At 36.0% G+C, this 23,335-nt stretch overlaps 1 protein-coding gene across 19 annotated transcripts in view; it reads left to right on the top strand.

Annotated features, from left to right (window-relative positions):
* Nucleotides 1–22,776, top strand: part of SCEL (sciellin) — a 176,249-nt gene extending 153,473 nt beyond the window's left edge. For 18 of the 19 annotated variants that reach the window (XM_086709977.1, XM_086710077.1, XM_086710004.1 and 15 more), the window contains 7 exons: nucleotides 2,763–2,825; nucleotides 8,695–8,787; nucleotides 10,662–10,733; nucleotides 12,942–13,016; nucleotides 17,154–17,262; nucleotides 19,477–19,579; nucleotides 21,025–22,776. In XM_086709977.1, coding sequence (XP_086566103.1) covers nucleotides 2,763–2,825; nucleotides 8,695–8,787; nucleotides 10,662–10,733; nucleotides 12,942–13,016; nucleotides 17,154–17,262; nucleotides 19,477–19,579; nucleotides 21,025–21,041 — 532 coding nt within the window. In that variant the 3' untranslated portion in view covers nucleotides 21,042–22,776. The remainder of the gene's footprint in view (nucleotides 1–2,762; nucleotides 2,826–8,694; nucleotides 8,788–10,661; nucleotides 10,734–12,941; nucleotides 13,017–17,153; nucleotides 17,263–19,476; nucleotides 19,580–21,024) is intronic. The other variant, XM_086710031.1, reaches the window with a different exon arrangement.
* Nucleotides 22,777–23,335: the final 559 nt, after the last annotated feature.

Raw genomic sequence — 23,335 nt, 5'->3', positions numbered from 1 at the left:
GGGATGGAGGATGTGCAAAGACCCAGCGTCCGCAGAAGCCAGGAACAGAAAGTGCCAGCAGAAGTGAGGATGTGCAGGATCAGGCTGAGAAACCGAGTGTAATCATGTTGTGAAGGCACAGGAGATCTCTATTAGTTTTCTAGAGGTGCCATAACAAGTACCACAGACTGAGGGGCTTAAAATAGAGATGTATTTCGCACAGTTCTACAAGCTAGAAGTCCAAGAATAAGGTGACTTGTCTGCAGGGTTGGTTCCCTCTGATGATTGAGAGAGAAGAGTCTATTCCAGGTCTCTCTCCTTGGCTTGTAGAAGGCTGCCTTCATCCTGTATCTTCACATTGTCTTCCATCTGTGTGTGCCTTAGTCCAAATTTCCTCTTCTTGTAAAGATACCAGTCATATTGGATTAGGGCCTACCCCAATGACCTCATTTGAATGTGATTACCTCTGTGAAGACCCTATCTTTAAGTAAAGTCACATTCTGACATACTAGCATTAGGACTTCAGCATGTGAATTTGGTGGGGGAAACACAATTCCATCCCTAACAATGTCCCAGAACAAGGATACAAAGCCAGATCTCAGACCTGCAGAAAAAAAGAAATATATGCAACTCAGGGGTGACTGACACCAATGGAGACGAAATGTCCATCACTTCCTTTACTGATCTTTTTCTACAAGGTCATGGTGCACACTAAGTGTCTGGATGTGGGTGGAGCTGACTGCCTTAAAAGTTCGGGGTCTAATGTCTTCCCCTTGGGGACCCATTTAATATCTGTTCTCAGAGCTAGGTAAGGTAGTTAAAGGTCTCCCCTAGAGAAGTGGAAAAAGGGAATTTAAATTTAATCTCAGAAATCTTTTGGAGCAGTTTCTAAGTGCAAAGCCATGTAAGGCCATGGCAGTGAGACTCTACTCTCAAGTTATAGTGAAAACCATCAGTGTCCATCAGTGGCCCTCAGTTCATCCTAGGTTAGCTGTAGGAGAATCATTTGCTGGGACAAAATTCTAATTCCCCCAAGATTCACATATCCTGGTGAAACTGGATATGTGACATCATGGTACTTCTCTTAATTTTATTTCATTATCCCCAAGTATTTAGTAAAGTATTATTTTAAAATTATCAAAGGAGGATTACTTAATGCCCAGATTATTAAAGTAGTACAGTGGCCCTTGAGGCCAAGAAGGTAGCTCTAATAATTAGCGAAGGGCCATCGGGGTTTAGCAAAAGTCTTCTGTCTCCCTTTCTAAATTTGAATGATGTGATCTGGGAAGTTTCCTTACATAGTTCATTGAGAGAGTCAGTTCTGAATTTTACATCATTCAGACTGCAGAATCAGATGATTGCAATACTTCTGAGCTACTTCTGAAATCTTGTGCTTTTTACTTGTGTTACTTAGCATATTCTTCCTACTGTAACTCCCATTAAGAAATAATCTAACTAATTTCTACATTTTCAAAATTATGCAGCTAGTATTTTAAATGTGAAGTTTAAATGTAGCTATGGAATGCTACCCAATTTGCAGATTTATCAATTATTGGTGGATTGGATGTTATATAAAAGGAGTATTAAATCTCAATACACTACAAGAAATTTTTGTAGTATTTTTCATCCTTATCAATATTAATTTTGTGAGTGAGAGTCCATACTCTGATTCCATGTGAGTGAGAGTCCATACTCTGATTCCTTGTTTAAATCTACTATTCAAAATCATGAGCAGGGAGATTTATAAAAACTAGAGTTAATTCCAAAGATGAGAGAAATTAGAGCAGAAATACAAATGAAAAGGCAGTCCATCAAAATACTGAAATCAATAGTGCCTCCTGCGGTGTCACTGAACTTCTGTTAGCTGTCATTTATTTATGCTTATTCAGTTCACCCACAACGGAGGTCGCTGTGCCATGAATGTTACTTACATTAACTCATTCATTCTCACCACAACTTAATGAAATTAGATAGGGTTAGTCTAGTTTACAAAAGGAAGATTAAGAAGGTTGATTAACTTGTCCACAGAAATAGAAGAGATGGCCTCATTGTTCTGGCTTCTAAACAATTGTCCTAATCAATTGGGTTCATGACAAAGGCTTTTCCAAACTCATGGGGGAAAAAATAATCAAGAACCACCAGTGATATAGCCAATATATAAATAATATTTGAAAAAAAAAACATATCAGAGGACATTGTAGATCGTGAAAGCATATGAAAATCATTGCTGCAGCTCAAGATTAAAGAATCTAATTGTCCCATTTATCCTCCACATTATGTATTGTTTATTCAAATTTTGGGTTTCATGTTTCTGTGATCTACAAAGATGGAACGAAGTCTCTAATTAAATATCCAAGAATTGATATTGGATGGGCAGGTGGCTTGGCCTCAAATCTTGACTCTTTTACAAATTAGTTAATTGACCTTGGAAAATTCACTTAGCCTTCCTGAGCCCCAGATGCTGTCCTGCAGGGTTTTGTGAGATCTGAATGAGATAATCCATGTGAAAATACATAGTTAGTACTTTGTGACACAAAGTTAGTATTCATTAAATGTTAACTGAATGAGACTATAAATAATTGTTTATTTACAGACCAGATTTCTCAAATCTTCCAAAAGATTAGTTCTTTCTTTCTCACACATAATCTATGCTTTCATATTTGAGTTATAGATCAAATAGCTCAATGTCTGATTTCCAATGTTCTATATGATATATATATATCTTTATTTATACATATTTATAGTATACATAATAATTATGTGGGTTTTTTTTTCACCTATAGCGACCAAGAGCTGAAAAATTTAATTGAAGTAAATTCTAATGTCTCTGAAAATAAAAATGGAAGGTAAGACTTATTATAATTTACTTTTTTTGTTATCAATTTCATATGAGCCTACACAAATTATATAACATTAGAAGATTTACTGAGGAGTTGAATTGTATTACGGTATTTAGATATAAATACGATTGAAATACAAAAATCAATATGCAGAGAACTTAATAGATAATATGGAAAAAAGTTAACAAAATTCAAATTCTGTTGGAATTTCTGACTAAGGGCCTTGTATTCAATTGCTTAGTGTAAAAGGCATCATGGAAATTCAAAGCTCTGCACTTGGCTGTGAAAATTTATTTTTACTTATTGTTGCTTGGTAGTTTTTCAGTGGTGCAGAAAGCACTCTGGGAATGTCTTCCTTGGATACCTAGTGCTAAAAGAATGCGCAAATTCATCACAGCTACAAAACAAGACCTAGTTTTGGAATTTCTTTACACTGCACAGTATAATGGCATTAAAACTGTTGTATTTTGTTTCTTATACAAGGAAAGTTGGGATAGAAGCTGTACTTCATTGTCGTTACAGACTGTTTAGGGAAGAATTAAATTGTTTTCCGTGTTTTGCAGTCTCCCTAGACCTATGGGGGACTCTAAAAACAATGGGTTCCTATTTTTTACCTTCATAAGGTACAGTTGTCTTTTCTATTAAAAATTTTGTTATGCAAAGAAATGATACTGTCAATGTTGTGTGTGGAGAGTGGAAAAGCAGAAAGAGATCTGGGTCCCCAAAATGTCTACAAAAGACTCTTGCATCTAATGTTAGTTTCTTTCTCTTCCATTAATTCCCTAAATCATCTTCTGCCTTCTTTTCTTGTGATCACACAAAAGGTTTTGATAAAACTAGGGAGGGTAAGTTTTCAATAGAATCTGTTTATCTTAGAAAAACATCCATTATTTTGGAAGCAGGACTGGGCTTACAGTTAGCCAGTCTCACTCAACTATTATCTGGAAATGATTAAGGTAAAAAATTGCAAGTAAATGTTTATGTATGGTTAAGGAACTTCTCATTTTAATATGATTTGACACATGCTCCAATTTCAGCGCGACTTGCTTACGAAGGATTAATGAAGAAATGGAATATTACGGAAATTTAAGAGCAGGAATGGTAGCATGGGTGGACCTCATAGAGGCCTGATCTGGAAGGTTATTTCTTCTTGGCCAGAGGACATTCCGTAAGGAATCCTTGGACATTAACCCTAGTTCTTTGGTATTACTATAACTTAGCTACTTCCTGAATATTGGCCGCTTCCTATTTTTGTCTTGCTTTTCCTTCTGCGTATTGGCTTTCTTATTCTTTACCCTATATCTATTTGATAACCAAGAATCTTTGCTGCTTTGCAGTTTCTACCTCCTCATACCTTGAGCTTACTCGTGGTAAGCCTTTTCATGGCCTGTCTGGCCTTCTAAAGCAAGGCATTATGGATGTGGCCATCTGCACTGAAGATGGTGTATAGATGGAAAACACCATGGTTGACAATAAGATACACATACTCTCCTTTCCCTTCCTGCAGTTTTGTCTGTGTCTCCTGCCTGACATAATCCAACTGTGACATACATTCACAAATGTACCCACTCTCTCCCAGTGAGACAGGAATCATCACATTCAGTAACTATATCAAGAAGCCTTAACTACCACCACTACAAAACCATTTCTTGATCCCTGACTTCTGTTTCCAGGTAGTGTTCATTCTCCTTCAGTTCGATCACAATCCTGAATATGTACAATGTTTCATGGTCTGCTTTCTAGAAATGAAATGGAAAATGTAAGCACCGCCCTGGCACTGACACAAGAACTGTAATAAAAATATTCCCTTGGAACAGAATGGAAAAAAGAAATCTCTGGGCCCAATTTTTGTGCTGATGTATTCTGGCTACAAAAAAGGACTTTCAAAATGGGTAAATGGGTAAATATTTAATAGGAAGAAAATTAAGAAAATTCACAGAGAGTAAGAGACTTGACTAAGTGTAGAAGTTTAGTAATTAGAGGGCTGGGATGAACCTGATTGTTATGGCATCACGTCCTCTCTTTATTTTTTATAGTAGACTACTTTTTAAAACTATGTTTAAAATTCATAGTTTTTTACAAGAGCTCAAGACCTTGACATTTTATAGAAGTAAACCCCAACACATAGGATACAAAATAGTAAGCTCTTAATAAGATTTTATTCTTTATGCAAAAGAGATTTATAAAATTTGCAGTGGTATCGATGTTTATCAGTTGAAGTTGTTTTATGGTGTTCGAATCTTAGGTTGCTAATGTTAAGTTAGTAAGACAATGGAAATCCAAATAAGAGTCCTGGGCCAATCTGCTAAACTGAGACTTGATTCACTTTATGAATGTATTCACTTTGTATAGTAATTGGATGTCCAAGTAAATATATTTTTATAATTAGCATATTCATAGAGTGTACAACCATCACCACAATCAATTTTAGAACATATGTATCACCTCAAAAATCAACTCCGTACCCATGAACAGTCACACATCATTTTCCTCCCAACCCCTCATCCCTAGCCTGCTTTCTGTTTCGATGAATTGCCTATTCTGAACATTTCATATAAATGGACTCATATAATATGTGGTCCTTTATGACTGGCTTCTTTCAAGATTCATCCATTTAATAGCATGTATCAGTACTTTATTTCTTTTTATTGCCAAATAGTATTTGTCCATTGTATAGCTAAACAGCATTTTGTTTATTCATTAATTGATGGACATTTGAATTGTCTTTGAATTTTGGATTGTATTTAACTATTGTAAACAATGCTGCATATATGTTTTTGTATGGGATATGTTTTCATTTTTTTGGGTGTATACTTAGGAGTGGAATGACTGGATTGTATAGTAACTCTATGTTTAACCATCTAAGGAACCGCCAAAGTATTTTCAAATCAGCTGTACCATTTTATACTCTCACTAGCAATGTATGAAGGTTCCAGATAGGTGAATTTTCAAGCTGAATTTCCACCACAAGAAACATTTTCTCAAGAGTAATCCCATTTGAAATTCTGTAAGATCCAACACAGTGTTTGAATTTATATTTTGTAGAGTTGTTATTTAATTAATTAAGACACGAAACTATGACCATTAATTGGAAGTTATAATTCAACAATTTGTTTCAATGAATAATAACTTTTAATGATAAAACTGTTAATTAACAAACATTGTGAGTCATGAGTTCTCCTTTATGAGGATTATTCAAGGCATCTGAGAGCAATACTTGGGCAGGGTTCCTCAATTGTACTGGTTCCCAAACTTTAGTGTATGTCACAACCACCTGCTGATAGAGAGACCACATTTTGAGAACCAGTACTCTTCTGGGTAAGATTATGGGCTGCCCAGCCTCTTAGGTGGTGGTTCTTAACCTTAACTTGCATGTGAGACTCAGTGAAAAGGCTTAAAAGAATCCCAGTGCCCAAGCTGTAATCCAAGCTAATTAAATCAGAATATCTGGATGTGGGGCCCAGTAGCATTGTAAAAAGCACCACAGGTTATTTCACTGGTTGCCAAAGTATTTTTTAGCTATTTCTATGGTTGTAAATAATTAAAAAAATATATTGTTACCACTTATTGGCATCAAGATAGAATTTTCTTTTTAACATCTATCACCATCTCTGGAAGAACAAAGAAAGACTTGGCAAGTATTACAGAGCCTAGGAGACTACAGAGACATGATTATTATGTGGAAGATATATCCTGATTCTGATTCTGGAACTGAGAAAGGACATCAGTGGAAAAACTGATGAAATACAAATGAAGTGTGTAGATTAGTAAATAGTATTGTATCACGTTGATTCTTTAGTTTTGACAAATATACCATGGTTATGTATGATATTAGAATTAGGAGAAGCTGGGTGAAGAGTAGACAGATTCTCCACCTGTCTTTGTAATTTTCCCATACACTTAAAATTATTCCAAAATAGGGGCGCCTGGGTGGCGCAGTCGGTTAAGCATCCGACTTCAGCCAGGTCACGATCTCGCGGTCCGTGAGTTCGAGCCCCGCGTCAGGCTCTGGGCTGATGGCTCAGAGCCTGGAGCCTGTTTCCAATTCTGTGTCTCCCTCTCTCTCTGCCCCTCCCCCGTTCATGCTCTGTCTCTCTCTATCCCAAAAATGAATAAACGTGAAAAAAAAAATTAAAAAAAAAATTATTCCAAAATAAAAGGTCTTTTTAAAAAAAATCTGTCATCTTCCAAACCTACTGGCATAGCAAAACCTGTCAAAAAGTTTATTGTTCCACATTTCAAATTTGCTTACTAGCATTTAGTTTTTATTCACAATTATAAAAATTAAATCTTAGTGAAGCCATTATCATCATCTTATGATAAACACAGCTAGGAGATGCTACTTCTATTATTACTCTGTCTGGGCTTCCATAACAAAAGACCACAGACCAGGTGGCTTAAACAACAAAAATTTATTTTCTCACAATTCTGGAGGCTAGAAGTCCAAGATCACGACCACAGACCAGGTGGCTTAAACAACAAAAATTTATTTTCTCACAATTCTGGAGGCTAGAAGTCCAAGATCAAGATGTTGTCAGGTTTGGCTTCTCCTGAGACATTTCTCCTTGGCTTACAGATGGCCACTTTCACACTGTGGCCTCGCATGGCCTTTTCTCTGTGTATGAACAAATATACACAAATCTCTGGTGTCACTTTTTCTTATAAGGACACAAGTCCTGTGATATTAAAGCTTCACCCTTATGACCTCACTTAACCTTTTTTACCTTCTTATAGTCTCTGTCTCCAACTCACAATGAAGGTTAGAGTTTCAAAATGGGAATTTGGGGGGGAAACAATTCAGTCCATTATAGTACTGTATGCAGTTTATTCCCCTTTCTTCTTTGAAGATTTTGCTAACTGGTGATATTTGATTTTATATTGCTGGGGATGGTGCAAACACATTCCAAACTCACTGACAACCTTCATTCCTTGAAGCTGTCTGTTAAAAATGGGTTTTTTATTGTATGTTATATGATTTGAATATTTTTAAGCAATTCCTAGCTAGGTTTATTATTCCTGGAATGACATATTCTAATAATTACGTTAGAAAGTTTTCTAAGGTTCATTCTACTTTCTCATTACTTAGTATAATTTTAATGTAGCTGTATGGTTTGTGAAACATCTGTCTTAAAAGTAGAAGATGATTGTATGCCAGAGATAATATGTGAACAATGTTTTCCTCTTCTTTAAGAGCTATCTGGAAGTGGAAGGAAAGAATGTTTAAAAATGATAAGGCTTGATTAAGATCTAAACTGCCCTCTTGTTTTTCACATCTCTTCTATATTGGAGTTTACTAACCTGGAGGGATGAAAAGTGGCTAAAATTTTTGCTATTCCTGCATTAAAATTTTCCTCTGTTTCAGAGGAAAAAGAAAATATGCCTGCACTTGTTAAACGTTGTGACACTTTTTAATTAGCAGAAATCTAAGTCAGAGTTCTGTAATCTTCAAAATATTTTTTCCATTAAAAGCAAGATGGAAACGAATTTCCAAAAGCAACCACTGGATAATTTTCATTAAATTGATAAACTCACAAGTTTATCATATTGTACATGAGATGCTTTCTACAGTGGCACTGCTGGTATTACAAGGTTACTGGAACCAATTTCAGATGGTTTTTGCCCTGGATAAAAAGGTCTTTTATTCTAATTTTAGATAATATGACACATGCCTGTAGATTATTCTTTAAGGTAAGACAGTGGTCACTCTGGAGGTGTAAAATAGTACATGTATTCTATTTGTGTATCTGCACAGAAGCCAGACAAACATAAAGAGGTTTGTTGTATGTAAAAACTTAATTGAATAGAATTTTAATAAAACAAAAAAACTTCTAGTGGCCTTCATTTAAGTGCCAAATATTTGTGTCTGCTTTCCCAGGCTAGACAGCCAAGTCGGTGGATCCACTGATGCTATAAACATCCAGTTTACTAGAACTCCTGCCCATTCTTATGAAGCCAGGAAGAATCACAGGTACCACGGCCAATTATATACAAGTGACAGGACTTTCTCCTTCTGTTTTTAAAACTCATCTTACTTTAAACCTCCCCCTGCTTTGAAATGCAGAAATTTCTAATGTTATCAGTTGCTTTATGTAAACAGCTCCACACAAAGGTGTTGCATTAGCAACTAGGTCGTTGGTAAGCTTTGATATCTGGGTAGGAAAGTGTAAATATTATTTTTTCTGAAAATTTTACATTAAAAAAAAACTGTTTGTGACACTGGTGTTGACATTCTTTAGGCAGATTTTAAAGTTTCATTAAATTAGTTGTTATCATGTTCATTAAAGTTCATTAAAGTCAACTTTTTATTTTGCTTTCCAGATTTTTATTTAAATTCTAGTTAGTTAACATTCAATGCAATATTGGTTTCAGTAGATTTCACTGATTCATCACTTACATACAACTCCCAGTGCTCATCACAAGTGCCCTCCTTAATACCCATCACTCATCTAGCCCATCCCTCCACCCACCTCCCTCCATACAACCCTCAGTTTGTACTCCATTGTTAAGAGTCTCTGAAGGTTTTTTCCCTCTCTCTCTCTTTTTCCCCTTTCCCATATGTTCATCTGTTTTGTTTCTTAAATTCCACATATGAATGAAACCATGTGGTATTTATCTTTCTCTCACTTATTTTTCTTAGCATAATACACTCAAGCTTCATCCATGTCGTTGCAAAGGTCAAGATTTCATTCTTTTTATGGTTGAGTAATATTCCATTATGTATATGTGTACACACACACACACACACACACACACACACATACACACATTTTTCCATAGTTTGGCTATTGTTGATAATGCTGCTGTAAACATTCAGGTGCATGTACCTGTGCTTGAATGTGTACTTTTGTAACCTTTGTGTAAATACATAGTAGTGCAATTACTGGATCGTATGGTAGTTCTATTTTTAACTTTTTGAGGAGCCTCCATACTGTTTTACAGATTGGCTGCACCAGTTTGCATCCAGTTTGCATTCCCACCAACAGTGCAAGAGGGTTCCCCTTTCTCCGCACCCTTGCCAACACCTCTTGTTTCTTATGTTGTTAATTTTAGCCATTCTCACAAATGTAGGCTTAGAGACCTCAGCAACTCCTTAAAATGTAATAACATTAGTATCATAGGAGTCCCAGAAGATGAAGAAAGAGGAAAGGGGGCAGAAGATTTAGTTGAGCAAATTATAGCTGAAAACTTCCTCAATCTGGGGAAGGGCACAGACATCAAAATCCAAAAAGCACAGAGAACTCCCATTAGATTCAACAAAAGTCAGCCACCACCAAGATACATCATCGTCAAATTCACAAAATACACAGACAAGGAAAGAATCCTGAAAACAGCAAGGAAAAAATCCTTAACCTACTAGAGAAGACAGATCAGGTTTGCAGCAAATCTGTCCACAGAAATTTGGCAGACCAGAAGTGAATGACATGATATATTCAATGTCCTAATATATGGGAAAAATATGCAGCTAAGGTCAACTTTTTGAGGTTTGTGGGGAAAGTTACGGTTTGAAAAATAGGAATGGGACACCAGGGAAACACATTAAAATGTATTATAAATATTCAAAATAGTCTTCATGCTCTACAACAGATATTCTGAGTGACCGACCAATTTCCATAGCAGCGTCCTGGAAGTAGGCCAAAACAGTGGACACCAGGAACAAAATAGGAGATGTGAAGAAATTTTGCAGAAGTGGATTAGTATCCCTTTAACAATTACATTTCAAAAGTTATAATTTAAAAGGAATATATAAACACTATTTTTTGCATTGAATTGGATAATAGCCTTGCTGTTTTTATTATCCTTGTAAATAAGCTTTAAACATTAAGTAAATGGTTCGTGTTACAGCTCCAATGCTGAAACCAGGCATGCAGGACCAAAGGATACTGTGGTATACACAAGGACCTATGTGGAGAACAGGTACTGGAAATTTATTTAAAATATTTTGCTACATTTACTCTAATTTTGAAATCATCTATGTTAGGAGAGATGCTATTATTTTGGAGTATGTTTGCTTTTCTCAAACAGAAGACCATTTAGGGGTATATTGAGTTCTAGGTATATCATTCTTTATAATGTTTCCAATATTAAGTAGTTGGCAAATAACCATTGTCATTGGATGAACCAAATGCTTGAATATAACAAGTATACACATAATAGGATAACCACGTGAAAGTTCTCACATGATCATATATAACTATACATTTATAACAAGCCTACAAAATTACACAATGCAAAATTACACAAAGTTACTCAGATACTCTCATGCTAATTTTGAGTCACACTTTAATTAAATAGTTCTATACACTATTCTGGTTCTATCTAATCTAATCTAATCTATCTGTCTGTTTGCCTCTCATCTGAAATAAGGGGTGTTACCTTTAGTAGATACACTCTGGCCCAAATTACAGAGAATGGATATCCAAAAAAATCTGCTGCTTGGAGTGATGGATGTTGAGAAGAATGTCAACCAAGATCATGAATTCACAACCTATTTGATTTTCAGGGAGTATAAAAATAAGAATTAGCCTACCTGTGGAGTAATATACTGGTTAGGACTACAAATGTGATGTACGTGACATATGTGTTAACCAGAGCCCATTTCAAAGAGGGGAGACTATCTCTAGAGAGGGGTTCCTGAAAGGGCTCTGGGAAATTCAATACATGTCAGAAAATGGACAATTTTCCAAAAAAACAAAAAAGGTTTCTCAAAACCACACCTAATTTACTTTGTAAAATGCAGGCTCAAGTTTGATTTTTCTGCTGAATCTAAATCTCCCTAAACTCCACACTGACGGTGTAGGATAGTGTAGAGGCCCTAGCATCAGATTTGGGATGGAGTCTGTCATTTACTAACCAAGTGGTTTTGGCAAAATCTACTTAACTTCTTCAAGTCTCAATTTCCTTATCAAGAAAATGGAAGTAATAATATATGTATCATGCACAAATGTGTGCAAACTCTTACTGAGCATTGTGGGTTATGTATTCCGAAGATACTCTATTTCTTTTCTTTTTTATATTCTTTTTTAAGGGGCGCCTGGGTGGCGCAGTCGGTTAAGCGTCCGACTTCAACCAGGTCACGATCTCGCGGTCCGTGAGTTCGAGCCCCGCATCAGGCTCTGGGCTGATGGCTCAGAGCCTGGAGCCTGTTTCCGATTCTGTGTCTCCCTCTCTCTCTGCCCCTCCCCCGTTCATGCTCTGTCTCTCTCTGTCCCAAAAATAAATAAACGTTGAAAAAAAAATTATATTCTTTTTTAAAAGTAAATATAATTTATTGTCAAATTGGTTTCCATACAACACCCAGTGCTCTTTCTGACAATAGTCTGCCTGTGGACAATTGGAGGGAGAAAGATTTCTTATTTAAAAATCCCAGGTAAAGTCTGTGGAATTACCACTCACCCTATGAAATAATAGGAATGTATTGCTTCCAGCCCTAATATACTCACAGGTAGCATAAGTAGTTGGGAAGCAATTATGAGCTGCCAGCTGGTTAGTGCATTGCAAGTTTCATTTGTCTCACAGAAGGACTGACATTTACAAACTGGGGCAGTCTGAAAAATAGAACAAAGGGGACTTAAAATTACACTTTTTTGCTTTCATTCTAGACTCTTCTTTCTTGGATGTTTTCAAGTAAAAATAAACATTTCTCCAGCTTTCTCTAAAAATTTAAGAGTCTCTGTGTCTCTACACAGAGAATGTTGATGTTGTGAATGCTGATGTTTCTATGTGCTTACACTGGCCCATGCTTTGCATATTTCCTTTTCTGTGTTAGATTACATGTGGCTTTCCTATAGCAAATGAATGAGGGAGGGGCAAGCATGCATGTCATGAGAAATGATAACTTCTTTTTCTGCTCACGCTTTTTCCTGCGCTCCTTGTCCTATGCTCTATTTCCTTCAATAGATTTGTCAATTTATATCAACCTGGAGGTGGCTTGTGCATCAGCACTTTCCACATTTAAAAAAAAAAAAAAAGAAAGAGGTTAGTACATGGTCCTAACTTGTAACATCATAGAGAAGAATGACAAAGCTGCATGAGGTGTGTGTGCTTTGTCACCTGTGTATGGGTGTGTACATCAACACTAGGGAAATAGCTCAGTCCTCACATGTCAATTTTGTTTGTTTCTAGTAAATTACTGAAGGATGGATATCAGGAGAATATCTCTGGAAAATACATACAAACTGTTTATTCAACTTCAGATAGGTGAGTTGGTCTACACTTCCATATCTAAAAGTATATATACATATATATATATACACACACACATATACGTATGCATATATATACATACATACTTATATATACATATATTCGCATATATAGGTATATATACTTATATATACAACATTTTATATATTTTAGTGTATATGTATATACATGTGTGTGTGTATATACTTTTACATGTTATATATATTTTATATTCATATTTGATATATTTTTATTATATATATAATACTGAAATACATGATTCTCATCCATTGAACTTAGAGATGCTAATTAAGTGATTGTTATACGTGTGTATGGATGGAACAACGTACAACAACCTCTGCATCCAGGAATTCATTCCGTGGCTTCCTGGCTGTTTCTGCTCTTTAATTGCTGTACTTTATTCCAGCAGAGCTTTCCATGCCCTACAGCTGCCTGCCAGACCAGCCCCTCAGCTGTTGCTGATTCCCAGGAGTCCCTAGTAATGCCACATATTTAGTGTCTAGGCTTCATTGCATCACTTGACTGTGCCCTCAGCCCTTTCTCCTTGTGGTTTTCCAGAGCCAGCTCACCTACAAACAGCTGCATAGAGATGCTGCTATGACCCAGTCTGGGCCCACAGTCAGTTCCGAGGACAGGGGTTGCAGTGATTATCAAGTTAGTGCTAGTATGTTGACCCCAAGCTTTCACTGTTGGTAATCTTTTTTTTTTTTTAATTTTTTTAATGTCTACTTTTTTTGAGAGAGAGAGAGACAGAGACAGAGACAGAGACAGCATGAGCAGGGGAGGGGCAGAGAGAGAGGAAGACACAGAATCCAAAGCAGGCTCTAGGCTCCGAGGTGTCAGCACAGAGCTGGATGCGGGGCTCGAACCAACGAACCGTGAGATCATGGCCTGAGCTGAAGTTGGATGCTTAACTGACTGAGCCCCCCAGGTGCCCCTGGTAATCCTTTTTTACCATTTAATGTTCAGTGGGGTGCATAGATGATGCTCTTGAGAGTATGACCTGCAGATTTCCAGTGGAGAAAATTAAAATAATTAGCATTTCAACTCAACCACTGGAAATCAGCTGTAATGCAAATGTGTAACATTCTATTAGTGATGTTCCTTTATAGGAGAGGCTAGAAATATGACTTATCGAGGGTAAGGACATATCTTATTTTTATGCACAGCCTAAGCTTGTAATGCAGTGTTTGGCACCTAAGGCTATTCAGTAAATGTTTTCTGAAAAAAATAAACTAATGCTGTATTTGCGAAGGAAAACATGGATGGGCCAGGCACCAAAATTCTATCCTCTTTCTGTCACTCTTTTAAGATCTTGTATTACCAGTGATCTTCTGAGTGTCTTGCTTTTAAAGCACACTTCTTAGAAAAATAAACACAAGTTACAAATGCTGCCTAAATAACCAGAAGCAAACAAATAAAAACAGCTTTTTTTCATAATGCTTTGAGAAGGTCTTTGGCTAACAATATGATCCTTTTTTTTAAAGTTTATTTTATTTCTTTTGTGTGTGAGAGAGAGAGGCAAAGAGGGTGAGAGAGAGAATCCCTGTTCACATGGAACCCAACATGGGGCTCAAACTCGTGAACCATGAGATCATGACCTGAGCTAGTCAATAAAGTCGGTCGCTTAACCGACTGAGCCACCCAGGTGCCCCAACAGTATGATATTAATAAGGACAACACTATCATCCGAGCCTTCCCTGGGCTGATATTATCATTGTTAACTTAAGGAAGGAAAACATTCTTCACAAAAGTATTGCTCTTAATATGAAGAATTTCAGTTCCGCTATTAAAGTGGTCCTTGAAATTTTCCATAGTCATCAGAGCAAAAGTCAATTCTCTGTAAGACCAGCCCGTCAAGCACCTTTTTTCTGTTGATTGTTGTGTGAAATTAGCTATGTCCCCAGAGTTCTTATCTAAGCATTTCAATCCCATTGAAAGTGGCTTCCCACTTAACAAGATAAAGTCTAATTCCTTTGCACAATTATTTATGGGCCTTTAGAACCTGCTCCTACTGAATGTTGATGGCCGTTTAATCACTCCAGATACTTTCTTTCTCTAGCACTTTGGTACGTCCTGTTTGTCCTGCTTGAAATTCCCCCATTATGCCCCTCCACACCTCGCCCAACTCACCTTGAGAGCCCCTTTGTCTTCAAGCTTTAACTCATGTGGCACTTTTTCCACAACGGCTTTCCTGACTCTACCCCAGGGAATAGTTGCTTCGTTAGCCGTGCTCTCCTAACTCTCTCCACGTATCCATAATATGCTATGATTATTGAATCACACACCTGGCTACCCTCGTGGAAAAAAGGAGACTGTCTCACTCTTCTTCATATTCCCAGCTCTTAACCTCAGTGCCTCTGGGAATGGAAGAAGATTGGAGAGTGCCTGTTTTCTACTCTTGACAGGATTACAATATTACATGGGAAATTTAAGTATGTGTGCGTGTATGTGTATGTATATGCATATGTATGAATTTCCCCATAGGGAAGTATTTGCCAGGAACATATAAGGAATTAGCTGTAGAGTTAGTTGAAAGGGGAAAATATTTATTAATATGCATAAGGACTAGGAAATTCTTAGAATGACTGAGAGTATAAAACCAGACACATTTCATCTACTTAAATCCCTTTCTTCTTTTACCTCCTCCTTCCACCCACTTTCCCTCCTCTCTGCTTCTAGTCCTGGGCTTGATCATAGGAGCATGGCTCCTGGGCACGACTAGTTCACTTTCACACAGTAAGCCTGATAGTCCTCACGGGCAGGCCTAGAGGTGACACAGGGACTCTGGGGCCACACTGCCTTCATTCAAATCCTGCCACTGCCACTCAACTGGCTGCATGATGAGAGCAAATTTATTACCCTTCTGTGCTCAGTTTCTTCTTCTGTAAAAGGATGTAAAAATAACAGTACCAGCTTCTCAGCAATGTTGCGAGCAAGAAATGAGTTTATATAACCAAATGCATGGAAAGCACTCTGCATGTATTATAAAGCATATTAGCACTATATAAATATTGGCTATTTTTATTTTACCCTTCTATTATGTACCCTACTCTGAAAATTTCAGGCCTGACTGCTAGTTCCCTGAAACTAGTAAATTCTGCAAGGTACTATTTAAGACAGTCCTAGTCCCTTCCAAAAGGAAAAAAAATCCCAGAGTTGTTGGCCTTTCTTAAGGTTCTTTGTGACCTGAGCTCTTTTGGTCTTGCTGATCATATCTATGGTTCATTTGTTACTGAACAGTCTCTTTCCAAAGTAAATAACAATACTCTCTTTTCCTCATCAAATTTGTGGTGGGGTTATATCTTGTTGGAGAATATAAATTTTGTCATGAAAGCTACACCAATATTCTGATTCTTACAATGACACCAAGAGACTTGTCATAGGAGAACATTTTGGGGACTCTAGACCCCAGAGTCTGGGGTCCTACAGACCCATCACTTGTGAATTTATGAAAATGATTTAAAAATTTTTTTATATTTATTTATTTGAGAGAGAGAGAGAGAGAGAGAATGAATTGGGGAGGGACAGAGAGAGAGGGAGACATAGAATCTGAAGCAGGCTCCAGGCTTTGAGATGAGCTGTCATCACAGAGCTTGATGTGGGGCTCAAACTCACGAACTGCAAGATCATGACCTGAACTGAAGTCGGACGCTTAACTGACTGAGCCACCCTGGAGCCTCAAATTTACCAAAACACTCTTGAACGGATTTGTACTTTTGTCCTATTGAATGTTTTGAGAGTTAAAATTTTATATTAATCTACAGCATAATTTTTCTATAATATATGCAAATTAATAATTCAAAACCCTCTTCTAGCTTCAAGGGGTACTCATGACCTAGTTCAATTAAGAAACTGTGAACATCTTTGCCTTGCCCAGCTGCACTCTTGATTGCTAATGAATTAATAACTTGAGATTTGTCTTCATCTTAATTCTTTGATATCATTTTGAGGTAGCTAGGAGAATCAATTCTATCGCTAGAACAAGTAAGTCCCCAACTTTCTTTGATTTTCACACAATTTCCTGAAGTATCAACAAAATTAAGCTATCATTTCCACATGTCTTTGTGGGGAATACATCCATCTTTTGCATGATGACAAATTTACTTGTAATTGCTTATGTCTCTATAGGTCTGTCATCGAAAGAGAAATGTGCACTTACTGCCGGCAACCACTGGGCACAGACACTAAAATGATTTTAGATGAATTACAAATTTGCTGCCATTCTACTTGCTTCAAGGTAAGGGTATGTTTATTGCAGTTCATTAAACACAGCATTGCATATGACTGGGATAAAAATAATTATTTAATGAAATACATGCGATGAAGTTAAAACTTTCAGAAATGTTCTCATCCACATTAATAATGCACTACTTAAATATTTCTAGGAGTTATGCAGCCTCAACCTCAAAGGTTTATAATTACTATCTTGGCTTTAGGCTTAGAGTTGATTACTGACACATTTATTACTCTTACCCTGGAGATTTAAATCTGTGAAAATATAAACACTTGTTCTCTTTATAAAAGTTTTTGCAACATTTTAATGAATCATGCATTACATAAAAAAATAATGAAATCCAGAAAGAAAAAGAAATTATTGAGAAGAAAGTTAGCAGCTTTTTATATGGTATATGTATTCAGGATGGATAGACCTCACAATAGTGAAACTCAGTCGGCTTTTGAGAACGTGATTAATTCTAACTAATTGTGGCTTAGTATAATAATAATAAAGCTTATGTGGTACAGTGCTTCAGTTTGTGGCTATATGCCATTTCTTTTACTTCTCAAAATAATATTGGGTAGGTCAACGGGACGGTTGTTGATGTAAACGGATGAGCACTGAACTGGAAGCCTGAAGGCCTGAGTTCGAGTTCTAACTTTCACTAACTATGGCTATAATTTTGGACAATCACCTAATTAGCTTGGCTTCAGTTCCCTTATCTGTAAAATGGGGTAGCTGATTAGACTAGTGGTTCTTAATGTTGGCTGTATGTCATAATCATCTGGGGAAATTAGGAGAAAAACAGAATGGTTGGGGCCAGACGCAATTAAATAAAAAATCTCAAAGATGCTTCCTTTTGGTATTTTTCAAAACTCCTTAGATAGAACTAAGGGCAGCCAATTTGAGAATCATTTGCTTAAATCCAAGGGTCCTTTTTGTGCTGACGTTCTGTGGTTGATGCAAATTATCTAATTCAGTCAAGTAAATGTAATACTTTAACAACTGATTGCTTCTCCTTCAATTAGCTTCAGACAGTGACACATAGCAATCAGATATATGGTGTCTCATTTTGAGAAAAAGAATCCAATTTTAGGCCATAGGATATAGAATTCCACATAAAATAAAAGCTATTTTATTTATTTGTTTGTTTGTTTGTTTATTATTTGCTTAAAGCTATTATACAGAAAACTTTTTAAAATAAAGAGTTCTCCTGATTATGACTTTTAGTAAAGAACAATCATGTCCATTTATTATATTTCAAATGATTTGTTTCGATTTTCAATTTAATTATAAAATACTACTAGCTGAAAATAAAAATGTCCCCACACTCATAGGAAAAGATATATTATTCTATAGCCATGATAATAGAACTACCTGGACTAATTGATCAATGACAATTTGCTTTAGTGAACTCGCCTCTGGAAGCCAACAATCAGAGACAGGCTCATGCTTGAAAGTCAGCCAGTTGGCAGGTGAACTTGTTTGCAATGAGCACAGGTCTAAGGCAGATGTCAACCCTTTTCTATCTCCATAACCAACACAACACAAAACAAACTGTTCCCTAAACCTTATGTAAGATCAGAAGTTGTTTTGTCCAATGAGACTGTAACTGGACAGCATAACTTTTAGTAAGCAAACAAGGATGCTTTGTGTTTTTGTTTGAGATATTGAGTGGTGATTTTATGTTTGGCATAACCAACTTTCGAAAATTTTTATCTACTTTATTGTGAGTTCAGGAGAAACTTCAGTGGTATATATACCCTGAAATGTACATTTTCAGAGTGGAGAGATGTTGTGAGTATTTATTTGAAAATTTCAGCAGTAGGATCATAAACAAGTGCATTCTCACTTTCCCAGTGGGTTCTCTTTCAAATCTGAGTGTTGCTATGAAGGATGGTACTGAATGAATTGAAAGGGCTTTTCTATCCCTTAAATTACAGTTAAGAGAGGCGCCTGGGTGGCGCGGTCGGTTAAGCGTCCGACTTCAGCCAGGTCACGATCTCGCGGTCCGTGAGTTCGAGCCCCGCGTCGGGCTCTGGGCTGATGGCTCAGAGCCTGGAGCCTGTTTCCGATTCTGTGTCTCCCTCTCTCTCTGCCCCTCCCCCATTCATGCTCTGTCTCTCTCTGTCCCAAAAATAAATAAACGTTGAAAAAAAAAATTTAAAAAAAAATTACAGTTAAGAGTCTACATATATAATATGTGTAAATTTTACATATTGTTTTTTTCCTTAGTGTGAAATATGCAAACGGCCTTTGGAAAACCTACAAGCAGGTGACAGTATTTGGATTTATAGACAGACAATACACTGTGAGCCTTGCTACTCTAAAGTTATGGGTAAGTGTTAAGCTCTTTAAGGAATGATCGCTTTTACTAATATTAATGTGCACTTAATATTGTTGAAATGAAGGATTTCAATAAAGTAAAAAGTATTTTATCAATTCTACTTAGTTAAGAATTTAGCTGAAGATAGTTATACTATGGTAGTATTTTAGGGTATAAAATCAGCCAACATTTATTATTGTCTCCTGATATCAGACCAGACATAGTACAACTAGGCAAAGAGGATTTATTTTGGAAATTTTTCTATTTTTTTCTGAACAAAAATAGATCTTTTCTGCTCAAATAATTGTGTGAATTGAAGTCCATTTCTGTGAATGACCTTTCATATTTGTCCTGAAATATACGTTTGTACCTAATTTGATTATTCCACTAACTGCTTTTTAATGTTACTTTTAAATGGGAAGTTTAGAGCTAGTTCTATATACTTCTATATTAAATACAGCATCAAGTATTTTTTGTGAGTTTAAGACCAACTTTACTATAATTTGGGCTTTTAATTGGCATAAATGGTGTGAGAAGAAAACACTAAGGACTTGAGTTTTTAATTCATTTTCTTTAAACAGCAGGAAAACTTTAAAAGTTGATTTAAAAGATATGCACAATGTACACTAAATTAGCAAAATAAAATGCTACAAGACTTGATCAGTTTTTAATAGCCAGTATTTTATTTTTAATTAAATGGTAAGTAGATAGAATAATCAGAATGATATTGGATAGCTGGTCAACAGCACAATGTGAAGGTGAGTTTTCTGATGCCTCATTGGTATGGTGAATGAAGGAGGAGCATGCGTGATTCTCACATGGGATCCGAAATATGGAATTTAACGACAAATGTGTGACATTAACGAGGTACTGGGAGGCTACATCTGGAAAATGCTCTGAGAAATATTCAGAAACCCACGTTCCATCAGGCTACAGTTCCAATTACAAGGACAAACCTAATTATATTCATACTTCGCCTTCTATTTTCTGCTTTCCCTAGCCAGTTCCCATATTCCATTTTCTTCCTAATTCAGCAGCCTTATCATGATACAATATTATATCAAGGGACTTGATGTGCATGGTGGCAGCTCTAAAACTTTCAGTCTTCCAGAAGTCCATGAAATGGTTTAGGAAATATGACTATCAAAAGACTCAGAAGTCTTTGTGCCTTCCTGCCTGACTATGTGCACCCCATACGCATTGCTATTTTATCGGACACAGCAGTTGTCAAGATATGACGCTCAGAGGAATCTCCTAAATATGAGCGCCAGGCATTGGTACTTTGTGTTCATGGTATATGACCAAAAGCCAGAGTGATGAATGCAGCAGAAATAAAAAATAAAATGTTTAATCCACCACTACCTCCTTGATGAATGGCTATTTAAAAAACTTTCGTTACAGGCTTATTTTTGTACTGAAGTTGTATTTCTAACTGGTACTTTCTTTAAATTTTTCAGCAAAGTGGATTCAATAATTCTGGCACATGGAAATCAAGATAAAAGCATTTATCAGGATGTTAAAATTTTATTTTAAGAATATGTAATCTAGAAAAGCTTTCACACTGAAGATTGACTCTTGTATACAACTAACAATTCTGCTATTGCATAAATAATCTGATTGCCTTCCATAAAGTCATATACATAAAGGAAACCATCTAATATCTGGCTAGATTTAGCCATGAAAAATTCAAGTGGTTCCAGTTACCAATGTCAAAGGAATGATGCTTCTCATGGCAACGAGCTCTGTCAACACTAACTAGGTCCGTCTCTGCTCCGTATGTGAGCTGTGCATTGTGGTGACCATAGTAGACAAGTTTCCCTTTTTGTCATCTTTGTTTCCCTACAGACTTGAATTTACAGATATTATTGACATCCTGATGAACTGTCAAAAAAGCAAGATATGCATGTATATCTTTCACATGCAAAAGAAATGTTGATAGAATTGTTTTTTTAAACAAAGTTTGGTGGAAAGGTGTTTCATATAAAGCTGTATGGACCTCAGAGAATCACTTGATCTTTCCAGACAAAATTATTTCTAATGTCCCTTTCTGCTCCTCAGATTATCTGATTCTAAAACACGTGTTGCTTGCTCTTTGAAAGTATATTTGAATATGTGTCTGTTAAGTATATTGAACTAAATAGGGTATCTAAACAATTTAATGTTATCCTTCAATTTACCACAGAAATGATTTTTATAGAATATTTTAAAAACAAAAAACATGGATTTGTGGGTAATGGGTAAAATCTCATGACATGTATAGTTTACATATTATACCTTGTTAAATTTTCTTTGCATGCATTTCGAAATCTGGGTATATGAATAATTTCTGAGAAATAATGGTTATAGATTACAGAGACATGCTCTTTGGCATATCACATCTACTCATATTACATAGCACTTTACAATTACAGACAGCTTATAAATAAAAATAAAATGAACTACCAGTTACACAGGATCTTTTTGTGAAGTGTCTATAAATATCATTCACTGACATTGATTTTGTCAATTACAGAGATCACAATTTATTATAGCCTATGCCATGCTGGTTAATTTAATTCTTTAGCTGCTTGAGCTATAGCTTTTAGTTTTAAAGAGCTTTTTCTTGAGGAATTGAAAATTCAATAATCATATGTGAGGAATGAGTATTAGTGTTAAAATTGAGAAATTGAACTTATAAACTATTTTATATGCACATAGGAACTGCTTCTCAAAGGAAGGCACATAGAACACTGAGGGGAGGGTGGAATTTTAGGGAAGCTTAAGGTAGTTGTGAAAAACTGACATCAACTAGGGAGAATAAATGATCATCATGTATTTTCCGAGTGTTGATAAATTTAAAGAATTATTCTTCTGTATAATGATTCCAAGCATCTGTTCCTCTTAGGGCCTGGTCCACAAAGTGTTAAACACAAAATGCTTATCAAAATGCAGCAGCGTATAATTGTTGTCCTATGGAGAAGAAGCCAGAAAAAAACAATTAATAATAATTTGATATTCATTAATTCATGCTTGATGAGAAGCAGTGGTAATTGAGCCATATGTTTTATTGTTCTTTTATTACATGCTATCAAAGTGGATCAAAAGAAATAATTTTCTTAGGGTTGAAATTAGTGACAGAAAAGGAAGGATGGAATAGTATCCCTGCCTTTTATATAAAGTGTATTAACATCTCAATGCCTTTGTAGTAATTAAAAATCATTTGAATATCATTTCAGAAGTATTCTACTTTTTAATGCTTCATTTAAAAAAACTTAAAAGGAACATATTTCTCACTTTTCTGTAGCTGTTTAATGGACCCTTTCTTCTATAATAATGTATTAAATTAAACCCAAAGCTGTTATAAAAATGGAATAAATATAGAGTGGAGAGATCAGGGCTTCCAATTCACGAAGACCACTTCATTTTGTCTGGGTTTATTTGCACCATCGGAATACAGATTTCTAAGACATTTGGAAGATCTCTTTTTTTTTTTTTCAGCCAATCAATTATGTTATTATTGGCATACTTTTCCTGGACACAACTGCCTAACTCTCAGAATACCAGGTCCTGAATTCTATTGCTAATTAAGAGATACCTCTAAAAAGAATGAACTGCTGCAGCATGACAATATCCTTCTAAAAAAGCAAAATGGAAGAAATATAATAATCTTGGAAATAGAATTTGTTAAGATAGTATTCTTTGTTTTAATAAGGTGAAGAAATAAAAATGTATTGGAGAAGTAATCTGTACACCCTAATTGTCTGATTGCAACCACTCCTCTACTTAGAT

This window comes from Puma concolor, chromosome A1 (assembly GCF_028749965.1).
Source record: "Puma concolor isolate L17-30 chromosome A1, mPumCon1.1.hap2, whole genome shotgun sequence".
Taxonomy (NCBI): domain Eukaryota; kingdom Metazoa; phylum Chordata; class Mammalia; order Carnivora; family Felidae; genus Puma; species Puma concolor.
The sequence above is the reverse complement of the archived record's forward strand: the minus strand, read 5'-3'. Positions and strand labels throughout refer to the sequence as shown.